Source organism: Fusarium oxysporum, chromosome VIII (assembly GCF_013085055.1).
Source record: "Fusarium oxysporum Fo47 chromosome VIII, complete sequence".
Taxonomy (NCBI): Eukaryota; Fungi; Ascomycota; class Sordariomycetes; order Hypocreales; family Nectriaceae; genus Fusarium; species Fusarium oxysporum.
This window is the reverse complement of record NC_072847.1, coordinates 2,548,120-2,574,898: the sequence shown is the minus strand read 5'-3', so window position 1 is coordinate 2,574,898 and position 26,779 is coordinate 2,548,120. Positions and strand designations below refer to the sequence as shown.

Below are 26,779 nucleotides of genomic sequence, written 5' to 3'. Positions count from 1 at the left end.
CAAATTCCATGGCACGTTAAGTTCAGTTGAGTTAGTCAACTAAACTGCAAAAGTGCCTGTCCTCCACTCACTCGATGCCTGCGAAACACGAGACACCTGAAGAGGCCGGGGTCTCGTCCTGTTACTTGCTGCTTTGAGCAACCCCCCCTTCAGAGTTGGAAAATAAGCTTAAGATGGATCACAGTATGGGACAGGGTTGTTTGAAGGAACTCTGTTTTTCGGCAGTCAATGACTTTTTCAAATAGATTAATGCAGGTAAATTAGTGATCTGTTCTTTGTGGTCTATGAACCATTTGCTAATCTATTGACTTTTCCTCTTTTTTTTATTTTATTTTTATCGTACTTCATTGGCATGAAAACGAGACAACAGCAAACATCAAGAAACGAAAACCACGCAAAATGGATGATCGATGCCGACTTATCCATGAGACCCCTTGTTCGGGAAATGGGCACACATTCCGTTAGATAATACAGTATCCGCTAGTGGAACCTCTGACGATAGAGGTAGGTCGTAGGTCGTAGGTGTAAGTATCGGTAACGCTTTGATCTCCGGTGATCCAGCATCGTAGATTTTTTTTACAGAGTACTCTTCTCCTTCTTTTTTCTCTCTCTGTCTCCTCTTTTTTTGGATCCACGGATTTGTTCCATTTTCCTTCTTTCGCCCCATCATCGTGCAAACCATTTCGTCATACGTGACAAATAGCTTCGCCTTGACCATGTCACCTGTTTTGCTTTATTTTATTTTTTTTTTCTTTCTTCGATACGGGACCCATCTGATCATTCTAAAGACAACCTTACCTATCAAGGGCAATAATTGGACTGTTGTAATTCGTCTTGTCGTATCATAGCCCGTCCAATCACGTTGCGTTGGTGACCCCCTTTTCAGCCTCATCTGACAGAAGGTCTGGACCCCTCGACGGGCAGATTCAGTGGTTATGCTTACCTCTATTGCTTGTTGGTTACGGGCTAGCCTGAGCTTAAAAGACACCGAGAGTCCTGTCTGCCTGCCTGTCTAAGCAAAAAGCAAGGTACCATACCATGAACTATTTAGCCAAAACCGAACAACCCTGGTGCTGTCAGTACCACGCGCCCAACGCCCGCCGCCGCTTCTCGGCGTTATATCACATTCACCAAAGATCCTGGCGGTGTTTTTGTGGTAGAAAAGGTTGAGGCCGCAAGGTTAGGTCAAGGGATCGGGCTTAACACATTCTCGTTTTTGTGCCTCATTTTATCCCAGCACAATAATGCATGGCGCCCAGTCCAGACTCTGACGATAGATGAGTCTCGGCGAACCTTGGCGGGGGCCAAGATGGACGGACTTTTGACTCAAGATGCGAAGCAAATGGCGCTCCCTCTAAGCGAGGCCACTGGCTCTTGTTCTAATAAAGTCTTCTCGTGGCGGTGATGGCTTGGTTCGCAGCGTAGCTTTCCTTGGGTTGAGGCTTGTCACGATGCAGAGTAACGTGTGATGCCTCTGGGCCTGCCAAGTTGCACTAATTTACTTGAGCTGGTGGGTTTCTGTGGCCCATTCCTTGGATCAACAGGTCACGGAACTTTTATCTGACAGAATTTTAACCTCGTGGTTTCGGTGACAATTAAGCTTAGCATCAGGGTTTGCCGTAGTACGAGTAACATGACTGGGCATTTGGTGATTGGGTTCTCACCGGATTATGATGTATGGTGTCATAATTAAGAATACCAGGCAGCATAGCAATAATGTCAACGCCAACGAATGAATGAATGAATGTGAATCTTGGTTATCCTTTGCTGAGCCACCACATTTGACGATATAGGGTAACGTGTTAACAACCCCTTTATCTGCCTGCCTGGCTGACTTCAACCTTGTCGGCTGGACGGGTAGATCGGCGACATTTGGATTCTACCATGATCCGATTGCTGGGGCTAGCAAAGGGTCAATGTCACAATGGCACAGACTCGACGGGATAACCATCGACGCCTTCACGTCTCGACGAGATTGCTAGCAACATCTGAGAGACCCGTCGAGCCAATCATGGCGGTTCAAGGGTTTATGATGCGATGGTTAAAACAAATAAGCATGCAGCCACCGAGCGCCAAGCTTTTTATCGGGCTGCACGGTAAAAATTTAAAAACAGAGACAAAAAGCTTCGCCCGCTGAGGGAGGGAGGGTCAGAGTTCAACCAAGTGAGCATGTGGCGTCAGCCGAGTCATTATGGACAGGGATCTGAACGGACAGATCGGCACGCGAGAATTAGAAATATGGAGAGGCCCTGTCTAGCGCGACACCTTAAGTCCTTAACAGCACATGGGCGAGCTTCGAGATGCCGATATATCCAGATGGTGACATTGGATAGACTCCGCCATGACGATTACGGCCTATTCTTACCGCTATTGCCTCAGGTTTTGTGGTTGGACGCCTTGCGTGTGATTTACCAGTAGAACACAACTTACACGATTTATAGTGACAACTACACAACAGTAAATCGCACATTTATCATCACCTCTCCCTCTTGGCAACAGAATCTCGCTTCTCCTGTCCGCGGTTAGCGGCCTCTTAGCAAAAAGCCAAGACAAATCCTTGATCCACCCGGCACCGCGAACACGCTCGGGAATAAGATGCTCAGTGAAGTGTGCCCCAGATAATGCCATACAGTCGTAATCAGAATCAGAAACGCCCATTTTTGTTTCCGCTACGTACCACTAGACCACCCCGGCAAAGCCAAAAAGCCAAGACGGTTGCGACGGCATCTCGCAGCCATACCAAGACCACATCTCGCAAGCCACGGGCTCCAATTGACGGCCAACCATGTGTCCACTGTCCTCTTTTGTGGGCTCAGGCAGGGTCTACCTTGGACGCTGAGCACATTGTCTGCTCCAGATGAGCGTCGCTGCGGCCTTGGGATTGGAAGACGCGGCTACTTTTTGTCACTTGTGCTTTTAGGGACACGCCCCAGGGCGGAATGACACCCGTGCCAAGCAAGTGGCTGACAACGCTTAAATTCATGCTTAAACCAGGGCGTTTCCTTTTGCTCGAATGAGAGGCCGCCTGACCCAAGGTACCACCTGCGCCGAGCCCTGCCCGATCCGTCTTGGCAGTTGTGAAGGAATCAGTATTTTATTAATTGGGCGACTCGTAATGTGAGAAAACGCCATTGTCATTTCCGCGGCCATAAAGAATTTCCATGGCATCAGTGACAGTATTCTTGGCTGCGTCAGCTGCATAGAACAAGGCAGTTTGCGCAGTCACAAGCATTGCACTCTACACAAAACGCTTCACAAAAACAACAGTGCTGACTGACAAGGCTTCCCGCCGAGCCTTGGTAATCCTCACAATCCATCGTTGTTTCATCAACATGGCAATGTTATTGGAGCGTCTTGCCTGTCGTATTCCATTCTTGGTACTTGGCTGGGTTGCGTGTTAGTGTGCACCGCCCAGAGCCGATTTTCCGAGCTCAACCCTCAGACGACCAGCAGCTCAAATGGCCTTCCTCTCGCGTCAATTTCAAACAAGCATGGGTCGTCGGTGCATAGTATGTACAGTACAGTACATCTTGGCTCTGTGACACAGCAGAGTAGTATTTATAGGCCAAGCTTTAGACAAAGTCTGAAAAAGCAGGGAGTTGGAGGCTTGAGCACTGGCACAAGAGGCATGGCATGGCATATGATGTCGATCCTGATGCATCGAGTCTCAGCAGTCAAAACATTCAACTCCCGTTCCAGCCGAGGGCGGTGACAATCAACAACATACATACAGGTCCAGTGGTTCACAGGGAGAGATAATGATTCTTACAGCACATGCAAAAGGGCCGTGGCTCTAAAAACACACCGAGACAGAGACGAGACATTAACAAACGCCCAGCTCGGCACCGCGGCACAGTCGACGTCATGTCCTGGGGACGTGGGGAATGGGGGACTTTGTCTCCAGGGGGGTCAAACCGCCGATTTTCCCGAGTTGACCTCATCTCAGGCCTTCCTGTCCACTGTAACTGCTACATCGAGAGCAGTACAGAACCCGCTAATGGTCAAGATCTTGATCACTGGAACCCGTGTTACGTGTCCTGGACAATCATGAGCTTTCATGAGAAGAACAAGCATTGGACTAGAGGCGGGCGCTGTCGATCTCTCTGAAACCCTTCATCTCTGAATGGCCAAAATAAGAAATCTTCGTTGGAGAAAAAAAAAAAAAAAAAGACACACGGATCAGGGTCTGGCGCTTGTTGGAAACAAGCAGTAAACGAGGTTATGCCTAATACACGCATTGATGCACAGTCTAATACCTTCCTTTCTGCAACAAGCCCAAGCTCGGCGGTAAAAGCGAGAAGAAGAAGAACTTCTCACAAGCGCGCTCCATTTTTTGATCCCCATAACTCACCGCAGTCAACGTTACCTGTGGTTGCATTATTTCTGTCTATGATACGACACCCGCGGAAGTGCATGTATCACGGCAAAGGGATTTTGAGTGGGAATGCATGACAAAAGCCGCTCTATGACCGTTACCTGACATGGACATGATCGACAAGCCTCGCGCTGGGAGAGGCAGAGGCAGAAAAGGACCCCCAAATGAGGCAACTTCGTGGGTCCGTCGGAGATTCTCAAAGGCTTAAGCTTACCTTGAAGATCTCCATCAGTTGGACCCTAAACTTGAACATGTTGTGGTGCCTGGCAGACGTCATCTCGTCATCAAATGCTGAGGAAAACTTTATTTACAGGCAGACGCCCATCACTTGAGCCGTGCGTGCCGATGGATGGTGATAATCTTGCTTGTTGTTGTTGTTCTGTCAGAAGAGGAAGTTGTTTAGAAATGCTGGTTTTTGTTTGTTTCGAATGGATTTCCATAACTGAACAACGGCTATGACGATGTTGCTGACTATGGCCACCTATTATTGGGGTGGCTGTGGAGGCTGATTGCGTGGGATTGAGTGCTCACGAGCGTTGTTTTAACTGAGCCAACATCAACTGGCATGATAGGGTCTCCTGGTAGGTATCGTATACGCGCGCAATGACACTAATCTCGCTCAGAATTATGTACCGTATTGCACGAGCGTAGATCATTACATCGTCAAGTTTACGTGAAACACAACCAGCGGAGGTTACATCGAGGTTACAGGAAACGGCTCTTGAGCGACAGCAAACAATTCGAGATTGTCTCAGCTGGGCAGGCAATCAACCTGCGAGGAACTTTTTTGCAGTACCAATATCCCTGATAGTTGATCAGAGGAGACCAAGTGGGCTATAAGACGACAAAGTACATGACTCTCCCGCTCCCTGATACCGGGAACTTTTGAGGAATAACTGATCGATCTTGGCACTTACACAGGGAAATGAAGTCTGGTCCACCAAGACTTGAGTCTGTGCAATGCCATGGAGTATCAAAACCTGATATCTCGTGCGAGCCAAGACGCTTTGAAGCTCGGCCTCTTGGACAATCATAATTTGTGCTGTAACCCAACTCCTTTTGAGTCGGAAAACCCCAGATGATCAAAGAGCACGACAAATCCGAGGCTGTTCCCGACAACCCCTAGACTCGGGCCACGGCACTTGGTGCCAAGCCTGAAATTTGGAGTGTTCCAAAGCCGCATCATCCGCCAAGGGCTGACGAAACCCAAATAAGGCCCAAATGTCACAGCGTTAACACTGTAACATAGAACGGAAAATACCTTTTTATCTTTTTAGTCTTTGTGCCATTTAGATAGCTCTTTTAAGGAGGCATATTCCGTCAGAGACAAGAATGTCTTGCCAATTTTATCGCAAGCCAAGAACCGCTCATCATAATCCTGATAAGCACTGAGGTCTCGCTTAGGAGCATGGCCTCCTGAACTATTTCTAGACGAGACCCATCCGGCCTTATTCTGCGCTTTGTGCGGTAGAAGAACGTTGGATGATGTTGCTGCTTCTCCCACAAGCCGAGAGATCCGTTTCACGGAGACTGTCTTTTTTACAACACATGATGGACTTGTTTTTAATAGCCAACGAAATCTGATATAGCGGTGAAAATGTATCTGATACACACACAACGACCACTCGTAGAAAATCACCCATTCACGTCCAGGCAGCCAAGACGATCAGCAGCCAAGCTTCAGTGGCTTTTCAATCCCTGCCCGGGGCTTTCCAGGAGCGGCCTAACTCAGCCTTTTGATGGGTTCTAGCCCCCGTCACCTGCTGAGGTAATGGGGCCAAGAGGAGCCAAGGGACAAGCCTCGCATTGGGGGTCTCAACCAGACAGAGCCAAGCCCAGCTCCAAATAAGCTCGGGAGGGATAATTGGCTTCCTGATATGCTTACTGTTTGCCGCATTGCCGCATGCAAATAAGGGTACTTGGCTTGGAGGGATCCGCGGTGTTGGGAACCAGAACCGTCTATGACTTCTGTAATTTGGCTTGGAAGTTAAAAGGGTGCCACTGACTGAGCATTGCATTGCAGCATTGGCATTATGACATTTGCATTCTGGTCGAGTTATTGTTGGTTGGCGCAAGGAATGATTATAGTAGTATTTATGGTTATTCTTAGTGGTGCTTGGCATTGGGCACTGTGAGACTTTTTTTTTTTTTTTATCTTTCTACAACTACAGGCCAACCCCAAGGCAGGTCCATCCATCCATCGTAACCTTACTTTGACTCAACATGGTCGGCATTGATCTCACGAGACTTTATATTTGCAATGCATTTAATTTAAATGATGAACAAAGTTTTGACTCACGAAATTTGACTCACGAACTATCATCGTCTCGACTCAATCATTCGCCAGACGTTTCAGAGCAAGCTTCTCCCCTCCTACCAACGAAACGACCCCTCAACCTTCGCAGCGTAAATATACATATATAGCTCCTCATCTCGAGCCGTCTATCCGAGTGATTGCGTTTCCCTTGCACCTTCCCTCGACTCGCTTCTCGATAGCTCGAAACCCTAACGCTCCGTCTCGTATCGATAACGAAAAGACCTCACCTGCGCCAACTCGGATATATGGCAAAGGGTTCAGCTCTAATTATATGCCCCCCCGTATCACGATACCTTAGGTAGTCAGAAACAGCGAAACAACAAGCCGGTCAGACGGGCGCACCGAAACGTCGCCGGCGCACGTTAGAATCGCCTGGGAACGCCTCCCCCACGACTATATCTCCCGCTATTGGTAGATTCAGCTAGCCTTTCGAGGTTCCAGACTCTTGCTATCCTGAGCGCTATCAACGCCAGCGTGTGACGGGCTTCATCATACGGGTAAGCTTCTTAATTCTACGCAGAATAAGCATTGCATTGCATTTATTGTATCATGAACCTGCAAACAACACAGTGGCTGTCAGTCACAACCACAAAGTTCCTCCACGGATACCTCATTCCTGTCCCCATGCTACAACCTCCCACTACTGATCCGATAGCCGTGATCTGTCATGCATTTTGCTCCTTCTTGCGCCTATCATGCCCTTTCTGGACCCGACACTGCCCTGGCCCTGCATCGTCATCTTTCCCTAAAGCCCCTTGGTGGTGGGTCAGCTTCAAAAGCTTGTCCTGACCAACCTAAGCTTAGACGAGTCTTAGACGCTCTCAATCTCACCCCTAGGCAGTGACTATCTGCACACCATCCATCCCCTTGACATCCTCACACCCTCCTTCTTTGCCGTCCTCCGTGCTTCTCCACACTTCCGGCCATGTCGTCGCCGAGTTATCCACCACCGACTTTACGCCTCCAGGCCTCTGATTCCCTTTTCTGACTTGCCTTTGCAACCTTATCTTGCTCTTGGCCCCTCCCTGTCTTCCCGTCTTGTCCGAGGACACGGTTCATTAAACCCTGCTGACCTGTTTCTGAACAAGAACAAGAAGTATAACACTGCTTGCTCTCTGATTTTTTCATAACATAACATTCCATTCCAACATTACATGCTCGCTTCTTGTAGCAAATCATCGGTTTCACCAACTCGACGACAAACGCAGCAAGCCGTGGCTCTCGAGCAACTACAGACTCCTTCATAGGTATGTTTGTCTCCGTCTCAGATCTTGTGTCTTTTTCCTATGGCTCTGGTACTCGGTGCATCCGGCGCAATACCTCCTAGGTGAGGCGGTTTGGTGCATGGATCAAGTGTCCTGGAAGCACTCGTGGGACCGTTGTGTTCAGTAAACCGGTTTTCTCTGGGGCGCCTGAGAGCCGCAATCGACTCTTGGGCGTGCTTCTCATGGTATGGTCCTGATCTGAATCGCAAGCTGGGTCTTGGCTCGAGTCGAGCAGCTGCGAGATTGCTTGGTCCCATCTTACTACATCCGACGAGTTCATGATGCACATCGCCAAGCGGCAAATACTCAATCTAAGGGAAATTTTAGTTGAGTGGATCATCCACTTAATCGGCTCCGACGGCACTCCCGCCAGGGAGTCGAGCCTCAAACCCCTGGGATGTGGGCTTGGAGTGTGTCACTGTACCGTTGCGTTGTGGTTTCCCTTACGACCTTGTTATGGGGATTATATATGATCACCGGTGTGCAACTCATATCTTGATTCTATCCCCTTGCAACCTTTTCTCTCTTCACATACACTGTACCAAGATACTTCACTTGCACTCAAACATCTTCTACTGCTTCACGCATATACATTACACGTACAAGACTAACAAACCTACTTAGCCTTGCCACCGTACCAAGACCAAACACGCACTTTCATAAGCCCCAACGCTCTCAGGAACGCCAAGAAAGCGAAGGACGAGCCCACTTCCACAGGTGGATACGTGGACAAAATTCCGCTCAACCCTCAGCCCTTGTGGAGTCACCTTCGCACATTCGGCTTTCACACGCCCACGCCCTGGCTCGATCTGATCTAGTGGGGTGCTGCGTACAGACAAGCCAGAGCTTGGTTCTCACAAGGCCCTTATTTATAAAGACGCTGAGGACCTACCCAAGGCACTGGATCTGGATCCATTACCCAAAAAACTTCTTTTAACCTCCCGCCCTTGTGCGGAACATCTCTTTGACATAACATCACATCACGTTACATCTTCACAATGGAAACGTACCACGGATATGTGCGGACACCCGCCGATGCTATAAGATTATTTGAGGCTTGCCGATTGGGCATTCTGCCTCGTGTGCAACGACGACTTTCAGAGAAGGAGAGACAGTCAATTCGATCTGGTTCGGTTTTTGTTTGGGATGAGCGGGAAGCTGGTATGAGGAGATGGACTGATGGAAAGTCATGGAGCGCCAGCCGAGTGTCGGGAAGCTTCCTGACATACCGTGAGATGGAGGGTAAGCGAGGCGGTGGTTTCAACACTACCCGACGAGGTGGTGGCAAGACCCCAGACTCTGGACGCGGTAGCGACGAGGACCTAGATGACGGGGAGCCTGAGGGATACCGATACAAGGCAGACGGCCTGATGAAGCAATCTTTCAGCATCACTACTTCAACCGGCCAGCATCTTCACCTTATCTCATACTATTCTCGCCCTCAACCTGGCCAGCCTGAGCTTCAACAACCAACAAATGATCCTAACTTACGTGGCATAGTTCCTGTTAAGGGCATGTATCCTGAGTCCAGCATGGGAGAGGCCAACACTACACCTGCTCTAACACGGGCGCCGATGCAGCAGCCTCCCTACATGGTTCCTCAACCTGGTCAACAACCATATGCTCCCTATGGCCAGCCTGGCTATGGATGGCCTCCTTCCCCCGTCGCTACTCCTCCTTACAGCCATTACGCCGCTCCCTATCCCCACGGTGTACCTCAGCAACTTCCACCTCACCCCGGCCACCCAGGTCTTCCTCACCCACACTACCATCAGGCACCTGTTTATGAGCAGCGTGCTCCTCTTCCTCCTCTGCCCGCCAAGCCCGCCTACCCATCAACATCTCCTCACTACTCACACCCTACTCTCCCTAGAGCTCACGACTCGCCTCGAGAGCATCATTTGCAGGCAGCTGCTCCAACCGCCATGGTGAATGGATCTTCCCGCACTCATCAGGTTGCACTCCCAGGTCTCGGTGCTGTTACAAATGGCCCTCCAGGATCGTCTCTCGCTGCCATCAGCACTCCCCCTAGCCGCACTATGAGCGTCAGTCCTCCACGCAGCTCTCATTCTGAAGCTCCTGCCACCACATCTAACAAGGCCAGCCTCTCAGCGCTCCTGCACCCTACTCCCGCACCTAGTGAAAGCGGCAGTGTCAAGCCTGGCAGCGCCAGCAGCAGTCCTAGAGCGGCTGGTGCCTGTGGTCTGGAGAAGGGCGGTGTCAGTGAGGACGCAAGAGCCTTGAGAATGCTGGACCGCAAATTCTGCATCTAGAAACGCGAGGAAGCCGTTTTCAGTGACGTCGAAGAGGATTGGAGGCCAAAATCAGCCTAGTTAGAGGCTATCATGCTAAGGGGTTGTGTTTATCCATCATATGCATTGTCACGGCGTCTTCATTTTTTACGGGGCAGCAACCAAAAGGAGGTTGACTGCAATCATTCAGCGTGCTTTTTTACGACCGGGAACGGAAGAGGAATGAACGGAACGGTGTTTAGGGGTCATACAAGGCAGCGTCATGGTTCAGTGGTGTTCAGGTGCCATTGCAATACCAAATCATGTACATAGTTACTGAGCAATGTCAGAAGCATATTGACCAGTTTTGACCATCATCATTCCACCTAATCCATCGTGTCTCTGTATGTTTGAGTGACGTTTCGTCCCAGGGTGTAATATCAAGCCGGTTGACGAAGCGGTTTGAGCGCCAATGCACTGCGTACGTACGCGTTCAGTGTAAGTCAGGGGCGGCACAACGGCACGATGAGGTAAAATTTACAGTAGATTTAAGGTTGTTGTCAGTTGGAGGGTAGTCTCTGCATTCCCGTTTATCCGTGTCTTTAGCTATTTGGAGGCGCGTAGTGCATGGCCGCGTCATCCTGACGATGCCGAGATGCCGGACAGGGTGTGGTACAGATCGTAAAGAACGCGTAAGGGAGAAACTGGGGAAAAAGGGAAATGATGATGCTAAATAATAGAGGGTCTCGGATAGTTCCAGGTAATCCTTAATTTTATCTCGAAGCCTAGAATTGGGGTTTGCGTATAAGTGCTGTAGGGGTGCGATGGAAATAGGCGGCAATTTAGAGGCCTGGAGGGGTGGCGAGAGGATGAAGCTATTGACGATACTGTAGTTGACAGTGCTATTTATGGACGAGAGACATACCTTTAAATTGGATCGAATTGGTCTCGTGAGATTGGTCTGCTCGTATTGAGCCTTTCGTTGTAATGTTGATTGTGAAGCTATTCGTATTGGCTTGTCACTGCATGCCAATTATATCGTGCATGGGTTGTCTTGACGGCCTCGCATGATTCACTGGCTATTGTAGACTTGGAGATTCTTTGTAGTCGCATTTGAGTTAATTCAATCAACCTTTGTATTATACCTTAAATAGTTTATTTCATCCGTGAATGCACGTAATCAGCAGCATGTCGAGTGTAAGTCGGACTATAGTTCAACCGGCCCGGCCGATTGACAGCTGCAGGTGCTACGCGCATCAAATGGGCACAATAATCAAGCTTCGCGACGACCGATTGATTGTCTTTGTCCGCATCAACAGAGGACAATGAAATGACAATTCAATAGCTGCAACAATCCCATCTCGATACTTTATCATCCTCGGCTTAACTAATATCGATCTAACGATAACCATGCTGCTACAATCGATATAGCAAACCTACTCCAAACTTTCATCTCGATTTGACTTGATCCTTTCTTTAATCACGTTTGCGCCGATACCATCATGTTCACCTTTTGCCCGCTCCAGGGCGCTCTTTCAGACTCGCCTGCTTCGCAATCGCTTCTTGAGCTCGATGGAGGAGTCAAGGTGTTGGTTGATCTAGGATGGGACGAGACCTTCGATGTTGAAAAGCTCAAAGAGATAGAGAAGTATGCACCCCCTGCGCATCTGATGGTGCGATGATGGCTAACAAATACGCTATAGACAAGTGACAACTCTCTCGCTCATCCTCGTTACACATGCGACAGCTTCACATCTTGCAGCCTACGCCCACTGCTGCAAGAACATTCCACAGTTCACGCGCATCCCCGTATATGCGACACGACCCGTCATTGACCTGGGCCGCACCCTCATCCAAGACCTATACACATCAAGTCCTGCCGCGGCGACGACGATCCCTCAAAGTTCGCTCACGGAGAGCGCATACTCGCTGACACAGACTGCGACGACTGCGCAGAACCTACTACTACAATCTCCTACGAACGAAGAGATTGCACGATACTTCTCCCTTATCCAACCACTTAAATACTCACAACCTCATCAACCTCTACCCTCACCATTCTCACCGCCTCTTAATGGCTTGACTATCACCGCCTACAACTCTGGACATACCCTCGGAGGTACGATATGGCACATTCAGCACGGTCTAGAGTCTATCGTGTATGCTGTGGACTGGAATCAAGCACGTGAGAATGTCTTTGCTGGAGCAGCTTGGCTGGGAGGCGCTGGAGGAGGTGGCGCTGAAGTCATTGAGCAACTGCGGAAACCAACTGCACTGATCTGCAGCAGTCGTGGTGCAGACCGAACTGCCCAGACTGGAGGTCGCGCAAAGCGAGACGAGCAGCTGATCGACACCATCAAGGCTTGTGTGACACGAGGAGGAACTGTTCTTATCCCTGTGGATTCAAGTGCTCGAGTCCTAGAACTCTCGTATCTCCTGGAACATGCCTGGAGGACCGATGCTGCTTCCGATGCTGGCGTCCTCAAGACAGCCAAGCTATACTTGGCTGGACGCAATATGTCAAGCACAATGCGATACGCCCGAAGTATGCTCGAGTGGATGGACGAGAGTATCGTTCAAGAATTCGAGGCCTTTGCTGAGGGTCAACGAAAGGTCAACGGTGCAAACGACAAGAAGGAGGGTGGACCATTCGACTTTAAATATCTACGACTACTCGAGCGCAAAGCTCAGATCGCACGACTTCTAAGTCAGAATCCCGACAACGTATCGACAGAAGGCCGTGTTATTTTGGCCAGTGATAGTAGTATCGAGTGGGGTTTCTCAAAGGATTTGATCAAGGGATTGGCACGAGACTCGAGAAACTTGGTCATTCTAACAGATAAGCCAGGCCTATCAAAGACCGACAAGCCATCTATTGCACGGACATTATGGGATTGGTGGAAGGAGCGCAAGGATGGTGTGTCGGTGGAACAAAACGCAAACGGAGAGAATCTCGAGTTTGTTTATGCTGGTGGACGGGAGTTGGAGATCCGCGAGGCCCAACGTCATGCGCTAGACGGTGATGAATTGGCATTATATCAACAATGGCTTGCGACTCAAAGGCAACTTCAGGCTACACAACAGAGCGGAGGCGCAGCTGGACTCGAGGCGGCAGCAGATGTCGTTGACGATGCTTCATCTGAATCCTCTTCTGACTCGGAAGATGAAGACGGAGAACAACAGGGTAAAGCACTCAATGTCTCGACAGCTATTGCCCAAGCTGGCCGCAAGAATGTTGTTCTCAAGGATGAGGATCTCGGTATCAACGTGCTCATCAAGAAGAAGGGTGTATACGATTTCGACTCTCGGGGGAAGAAGGGCCGAGAGAGGACGTTTCCTATTGCTATCCGGAGAAAGCGCCAAGATGACTTCGGAGAGCTCATTCGACCCGAAGATTACCTCCGTGCTGAGGAGAAAGAGGAAGAAGGACAGGACAACACCAATATGGAGGCTGCTGACGACAAGCTCGGCAAGAAACGAAGATGGGACGATTTCGCAAAGACTGGAACCGGTGCTAAGCGACAACAGAATATGCGGGCTGGTTCCGCTGACGGGGAAGAGGCTGGAGCTGGTGATCATGATGGTTTCGTGCCTGATGAGCTCGACAGTGTCGAGGATATCGAGACCGAGGAGCCCACAGGACCATGCAAACTCACATATCAGACCGAAAGTGTCCAGACCAACATGCGTATTGCATTCGTCGACTTTAGTGGTCTGCATGATAAGCGAAGTCTAAACATGCTGATTCCCCTAATCCAACCACGAAAGCTCATTCTTGTTGGTGGCGAACGAGATGAGACACTTTCTCTGGCTGAAGACTGCCGTCGGGCATTGGGCGGAGATAATGGCAACGCGGATGCTGGCAGTGAGCGCTCTGTTGACGTGTATACTCCCGAGGTTGGAGTCGTCGTGGATGCCAGTGTCGACACCAACGCATGGGTTGTCAAGCTCGCTGATCCTCTTGTAAGAAAGATCAAGTGGCAGAACGTACGTGGTCTGGGCATTGTTACTATCACCGGACAGCTTCTGGCCACACATCTCAACGAAGCTGCCGCAGCAGATGAAGATGCTGCCAACAAGCGCCAGAAGACGGAGGAGACGTCTTCCACAACACTTACCAACATGGCTGCAGCTATTCCGTCGGCCACACCAGTTCTCGATGTTCTACCTGCTAACCTCATTTCCGCTGTCCGCTCAGCAGCTCAACCACTACATGTTGGCGATCTCCGACTCGCTGACCTCCGTCGTGCCATGCAATCTGCTGGCCATGCAGCTGAATTCCGTGGTGAGGGTACACTAGTTGTCGACGGCACCGTGGCTGTCCGCAAGACCTCCGCAGGACGCGTCGAGGTTGAGAGCGTTGGTATGCCGACTGCACGAAGAAGCACTTTCTACGAGGTGCGCAAGATGATATACGATAACTTGGCGGTTGTGGCTGGTGCATAGAACGTCCATGGATGGTCACAGAAGAAATTGGAGGCGAAGAAAAGGAATAGGCGTAATCGATGGGATGCGCTGGTTTTTGTACTCTACTGAAGAAAGAAAGACAAGATAGGACAGAGGTGTATTCTCTATGGGGAATGAATTTGGTTACAGCGAGCCACGACGGGGTTGGAGATTGCGGAAGATGGAGGTTGAGATAGATTCAACAAAGGCATCAAAGCCACTTCTTCTCCATTTTTCCTTTGGTGTTTCTTACTTTGACTGTAACTTTGACGAACAAGTAAAGTACTGAAGCATATCGCGATAAGTCACAAGTGTCGATTCCAGGCATATGCATCTATGAATCTTTATGAGATCTCTTGACAGACAGATCTATCTTGGAGCCGTCTCACTCGGTCTGAACGGACCCCTGATTAAAGCTCTTCAAAATTAACGTACATAAACGGTGTAAAGAGCGCCTAAACGCCTAGCAATGCAAGTCTATTCAACCATATCCAAGGACCCCAACCCCAGTTTTCATCTTACAGGCTGCATAGGCGCCATCTCATACTCTCCACCACCATCCGGCCCCCTTCCTCTCACAGCAATACCCATCTCCTCATCAACAGGAGGAGGTTGCGGCGCTGCGCCTTCAGGTCCTGTAGCTGGGAGAATGGGACGACCGCCGAAGAAGACGGGCTGCAGCTCGCGATACTGACAGCCCCAAGTTCCGAGACCGATGCATAGCCCGGATGAGACAAGCATGGTGAACCACCAGGCTCCGTGGCGGGGGATGTGGCCGCTGTAAAGGGATGCGATTACGAGGTTGAGAAAGTGGACGGTCAATGCGAAATCGGGTACGAGTTTGGAGCGAGCGATGAGGGCGACTATTGCGATAGGACTATAAAGTGTTAGCAAAGAACGATATTACAACAAGGGAGCTTCTGCGCTTCGAAGGAGAACTCACATGATCAACCCTCCATCCAACAAGAACACAAATGCCATGAGCCATCCATGCGTGGTATCTCCTCTCAGTCCCTCCCATCCAAATACAAGCGTCCAGCTAAACCCAGAGCCAGAGACAAGCGCCGTAAAGACAATCAGAACCAGTGCAGCGAAGTAGTATATCGCCTGTAGCGTCGCGATCTGGCCTGCGATTTTTAGGGGCGCAAGTTCTGCGAGGGCGCCTGCGCGCGGAGGTTTACGACGCCGTGGCATCTTGTGTCTTTGTGTGAAGTTGTTGTAAGAGGCCAAGTGTAGAGGGTGCAGGAGTCGTCGGTCATCGAAGGGGCATGTCTCGTGAGGTCTTGTGATGTCTTCTTTGAGCTTTCGGCTTTAGCGCATGAGCCTTATATTCCCAGCTTTTTCTCGTCTTTTGAAGCTTGATTACTGAAAGTAAGACTCAGCAGAAGCTGAGATTCAGCGTAGACAAAGAAAAAGTAAAGGAGAGATGAAAGCTGAATGCAGGGAATAAGTCGAGTTGCTTAAAGCAAGGGAAGTAAGGACAATCAAAGGACAGATTAAAGTGCATCAGCCACACATAGCAGAACATAGCTACCCTGAAACGTGGCTTGTGCTCCGTCCACTAAACCATTTCAATCTCACCGCCCTCTTTTTCTGCCGGTTCTGCTCGTCATAACGTACCCTCAGCGTTAGTAGACTAGAGATACACGGCTCATGAGATTTTGTACCCGTGTGTCCCGCCCTCATCACCATCACCAGTTAACTCTCTCACATAAAAACCACAAAAATACAAATACGCAATGGGTTTCTGGCCATTCTCAAGCGAATCCCGCGCAGACGCCATTCGATCCGGCGACGCGATACCAAACCGTCAAGAGCGCAAGATCTGCTGGGCCGCCCGCGATGCCTACTTCAACTGTCTAGACGCCCACAACATCGTCGACGCCACCAAGGATCCATCAGCGACAAAGAAGGCTTGTCCAGTTGAGACGGCGGATTTTGAGAGGGACTGTGCAGCTGCTTGGGTCAAGTACTTCAAGCAGTGGAGGGTTGCGGATATCCAGAAGAAGCGACGCCTGGATGAGTTGAGGGCACAGGGTGCACAGGAGATGACGGTTACGACGAGTTTTGCGCCAGAGGGTGGTGCTGGGGAGAAGGGCAAGGGTGTGGGCGATATTCAGGCCATGTTGGACCAGAAGAAGTAACGGGATTGGAGGAACAAGATGATGGATGAATGAGACAACGGACACGGAAAAGGCTTCACAAAAGGCCATTACTTGTTTTACATATTTGTATTATATCATTGTAAACTACCACAATATCACCAACTCACACCCCAAAAGGTACAATCACAACTGCAATTGCACTCACTGTACCACCTTCACATCACACGCCGCACCCACTCCTCCCAATGAGCTAACTCAAATCTTTATCCTACCAAATCTATCTATTCCTACCACCTAAGCCGCTGCCTGTGCAAGCCCTGCCAGCTGATGAGAAACCAAGAGAGTACAATAAGTATATGACAAAAACGAAGTATCATGTGAAAAGGGGCCAGTCAACAAAGATTTGATTAACGACCAGAAGAAAAGTGAATAAAAAAAAAAAACAGACTGTAGCGTGCTAAGCGTGGTGGTATCATCCATGTCTTCTTCTTTTTTGATAAAAGGAACCATATCTGCACTCGCTCCCGAGACACCGACCGCGCTTCAACCTGGCGATACGGCTCACCCACCACCTTTCCGAGTGCTTCTCTGCTTCGTCGCTGACAAAGGAAAATGTGTCTGAAATAGAAACTTGCTTTCATAGGCCGAGGCCGAGTCCAGTATGCCAATGATGTTGATTGACAGAATAACAATAAGGAAATAGTGCGCGGCTGGTCAAGGAATGGTCCAGCATAAGAATATGATATGGATATGAACAAGGGGGTGTCGCCAGGTGTCTCGCTTTTCTAATGCATCATTGGTGGTTGGCGATGGTTCCGTCGCTCGTCAACCTTGTGTATGTATCTGCGTCGTTCGCTTTCTTAATCGTGAATCCGTCTCTTGTCCTCCTCGACAAACCTGGAAGTGATTCCTTGGTTTGACCTTGGTCGCAACCTAAGCTACCAGTCGTACTCCATTGTCGTCTGTCCCATCCTTCCTCGGTAATGGCGGCAGCTCTTTATTGAGACTATCAATGCTCACTCTCTGTCCTTGATTGGCGGGACCTGTGCCATTGCTGAGACCTGCATAGCCACTATCTGCGCTTCCGGGTCCGGCATATCCTGACTTGGGAGGAGTTGGGGGCGGTGCTCTCGTCGGAGGGAGGCTCTTGTTGAGGTCTTTAGAGGATCTCGGAGGCCTGGCCTCGGTGTCGTCACGGCCATTTTCACCTGCCTCTTGCACGACGGGCAAGATAGGCTCATGCTGCAAAGAGTCGCGATTGTCCCTAGAAGTGCCGGTAGTCAAGACTCGGTCTGGAACCTGGTTCTCGGTATGTCCATGCCTCTCAGAGCGCTCGGCCTCCTTATTAGCCCGTTCGAGCGTTTCCTGAGCTTCCGGAGATCGTGGGCCAGGTGGTGGAGGTGGTACATGGGTTGGCATCGGTGGAACGGCCTGAGACGACCTGCGCCGAGAATTCCAGCTTGACACTCTGTTTTCTGAACGTTGAGCTTCAATCATTTCCTGGTGTCTCCTCTCGGCCTCCCTGTGAGCCTCTTCGGTGGACATGGTGACACCCTCGATGAAATGGTAGAACCGGTCACCATACTGGTCAGGTGGTAGTGCTGAAATTTGTGTCTTGTCACTTGATAAGCCCTTCCAGAAGTGCTCAATCTTTTTGATAATTCCATACTAAATTATGTTAGTTGTCGTCGTTTCCAACCTCGATGTAATACTTACGTGAGTGAGACAGTCGATGACTCCGAGATAGTAAATCTCATCCCCTGGAGTATTATCTTCATGGGTTGCCCTGAATCCACCATCGTCCTGACCAAAGACCCATCCAGGTCGATGTTGGCCTTCTTGCAACTCATCAGGCATCTTGTTTGCTGACTGGCCCATAGGTACTGGTCGCTCCTGGCGAATCATCTGTCTCAGTTCCCTAGCCTTACGTTGGTTCTCCAATTTGGATGGTGTGCGAAGGAGGACCGAGTTGGGCTCGTCGTCGGGGGACTTCTCACCACCGGGGTTGAATACTTGCAGTGTCTTGTCACGAAGGTTCTCTTCATTCCCTCGAGAGACATCATGTATGCCAACTAGTAGTGAGTAGTCCATGATCTTAAGTCTCTTCAGGAGAGCAACATCCCGTTGTAGTTGCTCAAGAAACATGCGCTTCTTCTGAATACCCAACTCGAGGCTCCGCTGTCGCCTCAGCCAGTTGAGATCCTTCAGGGTCGCCCTTGGGTTTTTCTCCAAATCTTCTTCCCTATAGTCTCGACCGATGGTAGAGCCCTTCAGATCGAAAGTGGTATGAATATCCCGGTGTGGGGGGAAGAGGTTGTTCATCACAACAAAGTGAATCTTCTTTCCATATGGCATCTTGACTCGGTGAAGGCCGTAAAACTGCGAAAGAAGCATATTGGGGTTGTCTTTGACGTGCTGGTAATATTCCTTAAGAATCTTGCGGAGAAATTTATGTTCAGCATGGTGGATGGTCTTGATGATATACTTATAATCCCGGGAGAAGTAGAAGAAACTTCCACTCTTGCCCGGTGATCCCAGCTCAGATAGGATATACTTGCCCGTGAGCGACATCAGATAATCAGCAGGGTCCAGGCGGAAGAGAGCTCGGAGGCGGCGGAAGACCCAAGGAGCGTAGTCCTTGAACTTGAAATCGTACTTGGCAGACGGCACCAGCTCATTACCGGCGATGTCAAACGTCGACTTCTGCTTAGTCTCAAAATCGGCATCTGTCAACTCTCGGTCGAGCTTGGCATTCGTTCTCGACACCGAAACACGAATACCTGTAAGCATGTTGTAGGCGGTCTCCCAGTTGGCGTGATTCTCATCGACCTTGGTGCCGACAAGAACGCGATCGTCATCCTCTTCCTCCTTTCTCCTCCTCTTGCTAGCTCTCTTTTGTCGCAATGCCTCTGCCCAGCGAAGAGCATCCTCATCTGGTACAATCTCGTCCCGTGGTCCATCTGACTGCATTGATCGAGTTGGCCTTCTACCCATACTCAACGAGGGTCGTCGACCACTTGAACTTCCAGCATTAGTAGGGGAGAAGCGGCCACTAGCTTGGGCTGTATCCATTCCGTCTTTTGAACCGCGCCCCGGAACGTATTTTGGTACATCGAGGGTATGTCGTTGCTTGAGACCAGGGGGGGCTTGTAAATGTCCTGTTGATGAGGCTGCTGCACTTGACGGGTTATAAATTGGTGGTGATGACAACCGATGTGTGCCATTTGTGCGAGGGTGCAGTGCCTGCGCCGCATCGATGTTCGTATTATTATTCGCCGAGAGAGCAGTTTGTGACTGAGAACCGCGCGGCTCTACAGGGAAAGGAGAAAGTGAGAGTGTATGGTTTCCATCAAAGCTCCTGCTTGGGGGCTTCTCGGGAGCTCCCTCTGTCGTTTGGGGTTCCGAAGGTAAGGGCTTTGATAGTATGTTGTTATGTTGATGATTATTGATAGAGGCTGTATTGGAATTGATGCCATTGATATCGGATGAGTGCTGGCGTGTACGGTCGACTAGGTTTGCTGTGCCATTAGGCATGGGCGGCTGCCCAAACTTTCCGACTCCGTTTGCATCGTCTTGTTGGGTGTGAGTAGCCGTAGCGGACATGCCGTTAGAATTAGAGCTCATGCTCGTAGGCCGTGTGCTGTTACTGTTGCCATTCATAGGCGCCGGTGTTGAGTCGGAGACGTCGGACGCGTGTGTAGAGGAAACGGAGCTCTCGTCAAAGCTCTCATTGATTGTGTCGGATCGGGTGTGGCGGATAGAACCCCCATTCACCCTCTCCTTGTTGACGAAACCGAACTGGTTCGTGGGATCAAGGTTGAGGATGTCGGGGTTATTGCTAAAGATTGTCGAATTGTCCTGATCGGAGAGAAACGATGGCATTTCGAGCGGGGATGTAAAGAACTCGCTGGAGGCCAAGACCAGCGAGTGCTGACGCGGTAGATGCTACTGGGTGAAGTGATGCTATTTCGAGCCTAAATCGGGGTTTGTGGATGTGATAATGTCGTCGAGACGCCGTCGGGCTCTGCAATCACTTGTCTTCCTGTCGCAGTGGTTCGCTCTCACTAACTCTGGGTTGAGTATTAACGTTGCTGGTGGAACAATGGGCGGTAGAGACGAGAGAGAGGGAAATTGGTTCGAGGGCCTTGCTGGCTGGGCGCACGGGGGGATGCTTGGCGGGTCGACCAATGGGCAGGGCAGGGACACCGCGCTGGGGGTGAAAAGTCGAGGGGGGAAGCGAAAGCCCAGGCGAAGTTGAAGCTGTAGATTAAATGAGCTACGGAGTTGTATGAAGATGATTGCGATGGGAAGAGGTTTCGTATATCGAATTCCCAATTAATGTGCTGTCGAATTAGATCGATTTCTGGGTATGAGGTGAGGTGAGCGACGGAGACGGAGAAGAGAGACGGAGGATGGTGTAGTGTTGTTGGTGGTGGTGAGGCTGGGAGAAATCCGGGCGGGAAAAAGTGACGGGGCCTGGGCTCTTTCTTTCAGCAGTAGCAGTTGCAGCAGCTCCTTCCTGCCTTGCCTGGCCTGTACCTAAAACTGGAAATGAGGCGTCTCTCTGTGTGTCCTGTAAGGAAGAAGGGGGAAGGAGATGGTACCCAATGGGATAAAGGATGGGGGGCCACCCGGGATCCCGGCTGATATGAGATGTGAGGATTGGTGGACGCCTGACAGGCTCTGTTTTACTGGGCACAGCGTATTCTGGGCTATCTTTCAGTGCACTCCACCCACTGAAGCAATGCAACTGGGCTGTGTGGACCACTGAAAGGGAAGGGTTTGCGTGGCATAAGTCCCACGACAGATGGGCTTGGCTTGGGGCTTGGCAGACGGCCCTGGAAACCCGTCTCCCGTCCGTCTGATGCCGCTGCTACTATTTATCGGTGGCTTGCAATATTGGCGTCTAGCTCTTGTATTTTTACAGGTACGGGTTAGAGAAAAGATACACGCCATTGACACAATTTAATATGCCATTAGAAGTGCCGGTCGGTTGTGGTGTTGTCAGATTTGACGATCTGTGGCCATAATCATCCTTCTTCTTATCTCGCCAAGGGGTAACATAGAGAACAGCCAACTTTACAGTACAGTACAGCATGATCTAACCCAGGCTTCTCCATGATTCAATACGATCTCCTTATTCAATATCATCCTTGTCATGAAGCATCAATCAGTGCCCGTCTCATTCTAAGTTTGCCTCAGAAGTCGAACAGCGGGTAGCGCGTTATATCTCGACTCATGTCTCTTCAACATGAAACTTGCAGTCTTGAAGCATTGACTCTGCTTATAATACAGCTTCAGTAACTTGATGTTTAATTCAGCTAGCTGATCTGATTTCAATATTGTTCGGGTGCTTTTAAGGCTCCGAGAGCTTGTTACTAGCTACTAAAGAACCTTGTCAGTCATCTGCAGCCATTGGATCCCGTCAACATCAATCACTCAATCACCCCAGGCACCGTTAACACAGCCACGGGGGGTCAAGATCCACTTTCCCCCGTCTCTTTCAATCTCGTTGTCGTGGATATGAAGACTAAGCCAAATCTCAAGACTTGGTACTAACATATTTACTCTTCAGCTCAACTTTGAATATGAAATCGTGAGAATGATTTGTAAGTGGCAACATATCTTGGTAGTGTTTCTTCAGACTAAACACACCATTCAACTAATGGCAACTGATCGTCGTTTTGGCTGATATGTCGATTTGCAAGATCGGCGCCATTCTCTCTTGTTCCAAGTCTTTTTTTGGTCCCAAGACATTTGTTCCTGTCCCTTGTTTTTTGTCTTCACCGCTAGCTAGCACATTCCGTCATGGCTGTGACCCTTATGACACCAGTTTTTATGCGGCTGATCTATCATCCAACATGCAGCGTCCAACATCCGCCCATACTGTGATAATCCCGCGGCTTTAGCATTCAATATGTTACTCTATATTCAGTATGAAGAGAAGTGCACCATAGTCTTGGGTCTTGTAGATGTTTATTGGGATCATGGCACTTGTGGTGAAGTCTCACTCTGAAGAACGGGCGAATACCCACCCTATGCTGTCACTCAAAGTTCGTATCACGGGCATGTGCGTTTCCTGTAACATATGGAGCATCGTTATACATCATACATGACTTATCATGCTGCTCTCACAAATGATTCTCATCTTTAGTATCAACCTCCTTACGACAAAGCCAGGCTCATCATCCTACAACATATCAACCCCAATATCTAAACAAGCTCTTCATTCTCCACAACATCTCTTATACTCTTGGCTGCCTCTTCCTCTTCAATAACAGATACCTTCCTAAACCCCCCTGCCAAGCCACCCACAGAGCACGGCCCTTCTCGGGGTTGGCGAAGAATGCGAGCAACCGTGACAGATGTAAATGATCCACTGTCTACGCAATCCTCCATGAATCCTTTCAAGAACAGCTAACTCAACTTTCTTGGCCCTCTCTCTGGAAATAAAAAGGAGGGCTGTGATTTCCAGGAACATGTGTAGTCTAGTGCTAACTAACGCGCCTTTGTTGATCAGATACGTGAAAGCCCTATGGACCCTGCCCCTGGTTTTTGTCAGGTCGCATTCCAGCGCTGACTCATTCTTTTTTACTTCACGAGCCTCTTTCAGACGTTTCACGACAACTTCCTAACTTGACTCTCTTAACACACCCCAATTACTACATACAGTGTTCTCTCAAACTTAAACTTGAATCTTAAACAGGGGCTTGCCGTACAAGGTGGTTTCTGATCTGTCAAAATCGAACTACATCTGAATCATTTCTACTCCCTGTGATCGACCACGCTATTCCTCTCAATAAGTTCACTATCACAAGTTATCACAAGAGTCAAGAGTCATCTGTATGAGAGGAAAGTGGGAAATCCCACAGTTTTGCTCAAATAAACTATCTGCCTCACCAGCTCCAGCCACGTCGTTGCAGAACGCAAAATCCGTCCATACAACGGCACGTGCCGAGCCGGTACGAAAGCCATCCAGTCCATTCAGTTTCTCTCCCAAAAGTTATTTTTTCTTGTTTTTCTACTTTCATGGTTTTCATTGGTGCTGCTCAATAGCAGTCATCTCACTGTCTCAACCCTCAGTCTTGTCGCGAGAAGCCATGTTCGAGCAAAGACTGCATCTTGTCCATGATAGGGGAGAGAGAGCAAGATCAATGTAGTGATGTTACCCGTGGGCCTCATAAAGCCCTTTCGAACCCACCAATACGTCTAGCAGAGTCTGCCTCAACTCATGAGATCCGCTCATCCAACGTAGATTTGTCGTAAGGGTATCATATCCCCCGTGCGCTCGCTCCGCCGAGGTGCCGTTCAAATCGCAAGTCAGCTACAGAAATTGCAGCCCTCAAATACAAACCGAGGGCAACGCCATCCGCGTGAAAAGCCTCGAACGCCTCGAACCTCAGAAACACCCCCTTCCTTTCCCTTCTCCCCGCACCATTTGGCTGTGCCCAGCCCCAAAGCGGGTGTGTCTACCGTGGTCGATGCCTAAAGAACACCTTTTCCCTGGAAGTTCCATTTCTCGCTCTTTTTCATCATCCGTAGATATCATGAACCAAATCAAACAGAATGCCAAAGCCGATGGTGATGATACGACTGACAGATCAGTGCAAAAAGGAAGCCGACAAGGCCTCCATGCCAAGAATGCGTGAGCCATATGAGTCGGGGCTCGCTAATGTGTTGGGTTTTTGCATAGAAACCCTTTGTGAAAGTGTCGAAGGAGTCGTAATCCATCGGCAGTGCAGGCCGTTCGCCGTCCCATCCATTCGCGGAAAAATATGCGAATAATGTACAATCCAACATTGAAATCACAACCCAGTACAAAAAAAATCATCTTAAAGTCATCCTTAAACCCCTGTCTCGCCTACCTAACGCCATGCATGAGTATATATAATATTAGGATTGGGCATCGCGGGGCGGGCCGCGACCTCGACCGCCTGCGCCTTGGCCACCGCGGCCACGATACCCACGGCCTCGTCCACGACCTCGCCCGCCGTTGTTATAGTGCGGGTTGCCGTGCTGAGGGTTTTGGCTCTGCCAATTACCCTGGCCTTGTTGAGGCAGACCAGCCTGCTGCATCTGCTGAGGCTGTTGGTATTGCTGAGGTTGTTGAGTTTGGGGCTGCTGCTGACCCTGGGCCGCAGGTAGCTGTCCCCTTTGCATGTTGGAGATGGGTCGGGGGATCGACTCAGGGTTCTCGTAGACATAGAGACTCTTGTCGATGCTGGCGGGGATAGGCTGGATCTCAGTGCCAAGATCCCGCTCAATGTTGTAGAGGTTGAAGCGATCGTCCCAGTTGATCAGGTTGATAGCCAGACCAAGGTGGCCATAACGACCAGATCGACCAATGCGATGAAGGTAGGTCTCGGCATTCTTGGGGAAATCAAAGTTGATGACAACGTTGACAGCCTGGATGTCGATACCACGGGTGAGGAGATCGGAACAGACCAAGTTTCGGCACACACCGTTGCGGAAGTCGTGGAAAACACGGTTTCGTGCATGTTGCTGCATCTTAGCATGACTGTAGAAGCAGGAGTATCCAAGTTCGGTAATTTTCTTAGCGAGAAGTTCGACTCGGTTGGTGGAATTACAGAAGATAATCGACTGGTTGATTTGGAGCTTGGAGAAGAGGGTGTTCAAGCAGTGGACCTTTTGCTTCTCTTCAACAAAGGCGTAGTATTGAGTGATACCCCTCAGAGTGAGCTCGTCCATCAGGTTGATCTCATAGGGGCTGACCATGTTCTTATCGGAAAAGTCCTTGACGGACAGAGGGAATGTGGCTGAGAAAAGCATGACTTGTCGGTCCTTGGGGTGAAATTGCAGAAGCTGTTCGATAACGGGAGTAAACTCGATGGATAGAAGCTTATCGGCTTCATCCATGATGAACATGGGGCATTCGCTAAGGTCGGCAACATTCTTGCCAGCGAGATCGAGAATTCGGCCTGGGGTACCAACCACAATATGGACGGGATCCTGCAGACGAATAATGTCATCTCGAAGACCGGTACCACCAGTCGTAACCATAACATTAATGCCGAGGTGCTTGCCGAGGGTCTTGCAGACTTGCGAGGTCTGCATGGCAAGCTCACGTGTGGGGACAAGGATAAGACATTGAATCTTGGAAACCTTGGGATTGATGCGTTCCAAGGTAGGGATGACAAAGGCAGCTGTCTTGCCAGTGCCGTTCTTTGCTCGTGCAAGAATATCTCGGCCAGTTAATGCGACGGGTATAGCTTCCTCTTGAATTGGTGAAGGTTTCTCAAATCCTGCTTCAAAAATTCCCATAAGTAGATCTCGCTTGAGGGCAAAGTTCTCGAACTCGAGGCCCTTTGTGTTTGTAACATCCTGGGGACAAAGGTCAGCCTCTGGGCGTGCGCCAAGGAAATCATGATTGCAGCATGTACCTCTGTTTGTTGTCGGTTATCCTTTGCGGGGAGGTTCAGGTTCTTCTTCCACTCGTCACTCGCGGCGGGAGCACCGTCACTGCTCGAGTTAGTCCAAGCTCACAAGGGCCGCTAGGGCGGCGCAGCGGACCTGAGTTGGGTGGATTTCAGCTTGTCTGCTAGCTGATCCGCCATTGCGTGTATAGGATCCGTCTACGGATCGAAAGAAAGTAAAAGGGTGAGGTATTATATGCAAAACAGCACAGAGGTCGGCCTCTCGTGGGTTCGGGGCGCGGGAGGGGGCAGCAGGTGAGGAGCTGCAAGGCGTTGTTGGCTTGTGTGGAGAGAGGTCGGAAGAAAATCGGTGCGCGAACTACCTGAGAAAGAAGACTCAGGGATGAAAGTGCTTTAGTTAGTTGAAAGCGCGAGGTCTATGTCGTGTGGAGAGGTCTCTTGTCGTCGTGGGGTGTTTAAAGGTGTGATTCGGTTCTTGGTGGAGGGAAGAAATAGAGTAGAGTAGGCTCAGTCTTGGAGTTTGAAGGTGAAGGTGACGATGGTGTGTGCCTCATTGCGGCGGAAGGCCCTGCAGTTTTTGGTCACGTGTAGGCGGGGCAGCCCGGTTTTTATCGTTTGCTGAGATGGACGAGAATGAGCTTTTGC

General features: G+C 49.8%; 6 protein-coding genes across 6 annotated transcripts; 3 read left to right on the top strand and 3 right to left on the bottom strand.

Annotated features, from left to right (window-relative positions):
* The first annotated feature begins 8,768 nt into the window (after positions 1–8,768).
* On the top strand, positions 8,769–10,652 carry FOBCDRAFT_49458 (Gti1/Pac2 family-domain-containing protein). Its single transcript, XM_031188034.3, has one exon. It carries the CDS (start codon positions 8,956–8,958, stop codon positions 10,228–10,230), a length of 1,275 nt encoding a protein of 424 aa, XP_031035299.1. The 5' UTR covers positions 8,769–8,955; the 3' UTR covers positions 10,231–10,652.
* Positions 10,653–11,461: 809 nt separating this feature from the next.
* FOBCDRAFT_49453 (cleavage polyadenylation factor subunit CFT2) lies at positions 11,462–14,865 on the top strand. The gene is made up of 2 exons (XM_031188035.3): positions 11,462–11,836; positions 11,892–14,865. Exons 1-2 carry the CDS (start codon positions 11,691–11,693, stop codon positions 14,632–14,634), a joined length of 2,889 nt encoding a protein of 962 aa, XP_031035300.2. The 5' UTR covers positions 11,462–11,690; the 3' UTR covers positions 14,635–14,865.
* A 124-nt stretch (positions 14,866–14,989) lies between these two features.
* On the bottom strand, positions 14,990–16,116 carry FOBCDRAFT_49449 (integral membrane protein S linking to the trans Golgi network-domain-containing protein). The gene is made up of 2 exons (XM_031188036.3): positions 15,578–16,116; positions 14,990–15,511 (listed from the first exon to the last, which is right to left on the bottom strand). The coding sequence occupies exons 1-2, from the start codon at positions 15,826–15,828 to the stop codon at positions 15,148–15,150; spliced, it is 615 nt and encodes a 204-aa protein (XP_031035301.2). The 5' UTR covers positions 15,829–16,116; the 3' UTR covers positions 14,990–15,147.
* Positions 16,117–16,260: 144 nt separating this feature from the next.
* FOBCDRAFT_49448 (cytochrome oxidase c subunit VIb-domain-containing protein) lies at positions 16,261–16,962 on the top strand. The gene has a single exon (XM_031188037.3). It carries the CDS (start codon positions 16,374–16,376, stop codon positions 16,776–16,778), a length of 405 nt encoding a protein of 134 aa, XP_031035302.1. The 5' UTR covers positions 16,261–16,373; the 3' UTR covers positions 16,779–16,962.
* Positions 16,963–17,526: 564 nt separating this feature from the next.
* FOBCDRAFT_49446 (uncharacterized protein) lies at positions 17,527–20,721 on the bottom strand. The gene is made up of 2 exons (XM_031188038.3): positions 18,456–20,721; positions 17,527–18,407 (listed from the first exon to the last, which is right to left on the bottom strand). Exons 1-2 carry the CDS (start codon positions 20,619–20,621, stop codon positions 17,673–17,675), a joined length of 2,901 nt encoding a protein of 966 aa, XP_031035303.2. The 5' UTR covers positions 20,622–20,721; the 3' UTR covers positions 17,527–17,672.
* A 3,911-nt stretch (positions 20,722–24,632) lies between these two features.
* Positions 24,633–26,314, bottom strand: FOBCDRAFT_205466 (P-loop containing nucleoside triphosphate hydrolase protein; the record flags this gene model as incomplete). Its single annotated transcript, XM_031188040.2, has 3 exons — positions 24,633–26,081; positions 26,141–26,219; positions 26,271–26,314. The coding sequence occupies 3 exons, from the start codon at positions 26,312–26,314 to the stop codon at positions 24,633–24,635; spliced, it is 1,572 nt and encodes a 523-aa protein (XP_031035305.1).
* Positions 26,315–26,779: the final 465 nt, after the last annotated feature.

Coding starts and splice junctions, on each gene's coding strand:
- FOBCDRAFT_49453 (XM_031188035.3), top strand. CDS start 11,691: ATGTTCACCTTTTGCCCGCTCCAGGGCGCTCTTTCAGACTCGCCTGCT. Junction 11,837..11,891: donor AAGCTCAAAGAGATAGAGAA/GTATGCACCCCC, acceptor AATACGCTATAG/ACAAGTGACAACTCTCTCGC.
- FOBCDRAFT_49458 (XM_031188034.3), top strand. CDS start 8,956: ATGGAAACGTACCACGGATATGTGCGGACACCCGCCGATGCTATAAGA.
- FOBCDRAFT_49449 (XM_031188036.3), bottom strand. CDS start 15,828: ATGCCACGGCGTCGTAAACCTCCGCGCGCAGGCGCCCTCGCAGAACTT. Junction 15,512..15,577: donor TTGGATGGAGGGTTGATCAT/GTGAGTTCTCCT, acceptor AACACTTTATAG/TCCTATCGCAATAGTCGCCC.
- FOBCDRAFT_49448 (XM_031188037.3), top strand. CDS start 16,374: ATGGGTTTCTGGCCATTCTCAAGCGAATCCCGCGCAGACGCCATTCGA.
- FOBCDRAFT_49446 (XM_031188038.3), bottom strand. CDS start 20,621: ATGCCATCGTTTCTCTCCGATCAGGACAATTCGACAATCTTTAGCAAT. Junction 18,408..18,455: donor TCATCGACTGTCTCACTCAC/GTAAGTATTACA, acceptor AACATAATTTAG/TATGGAATTATCAAAAAGAT.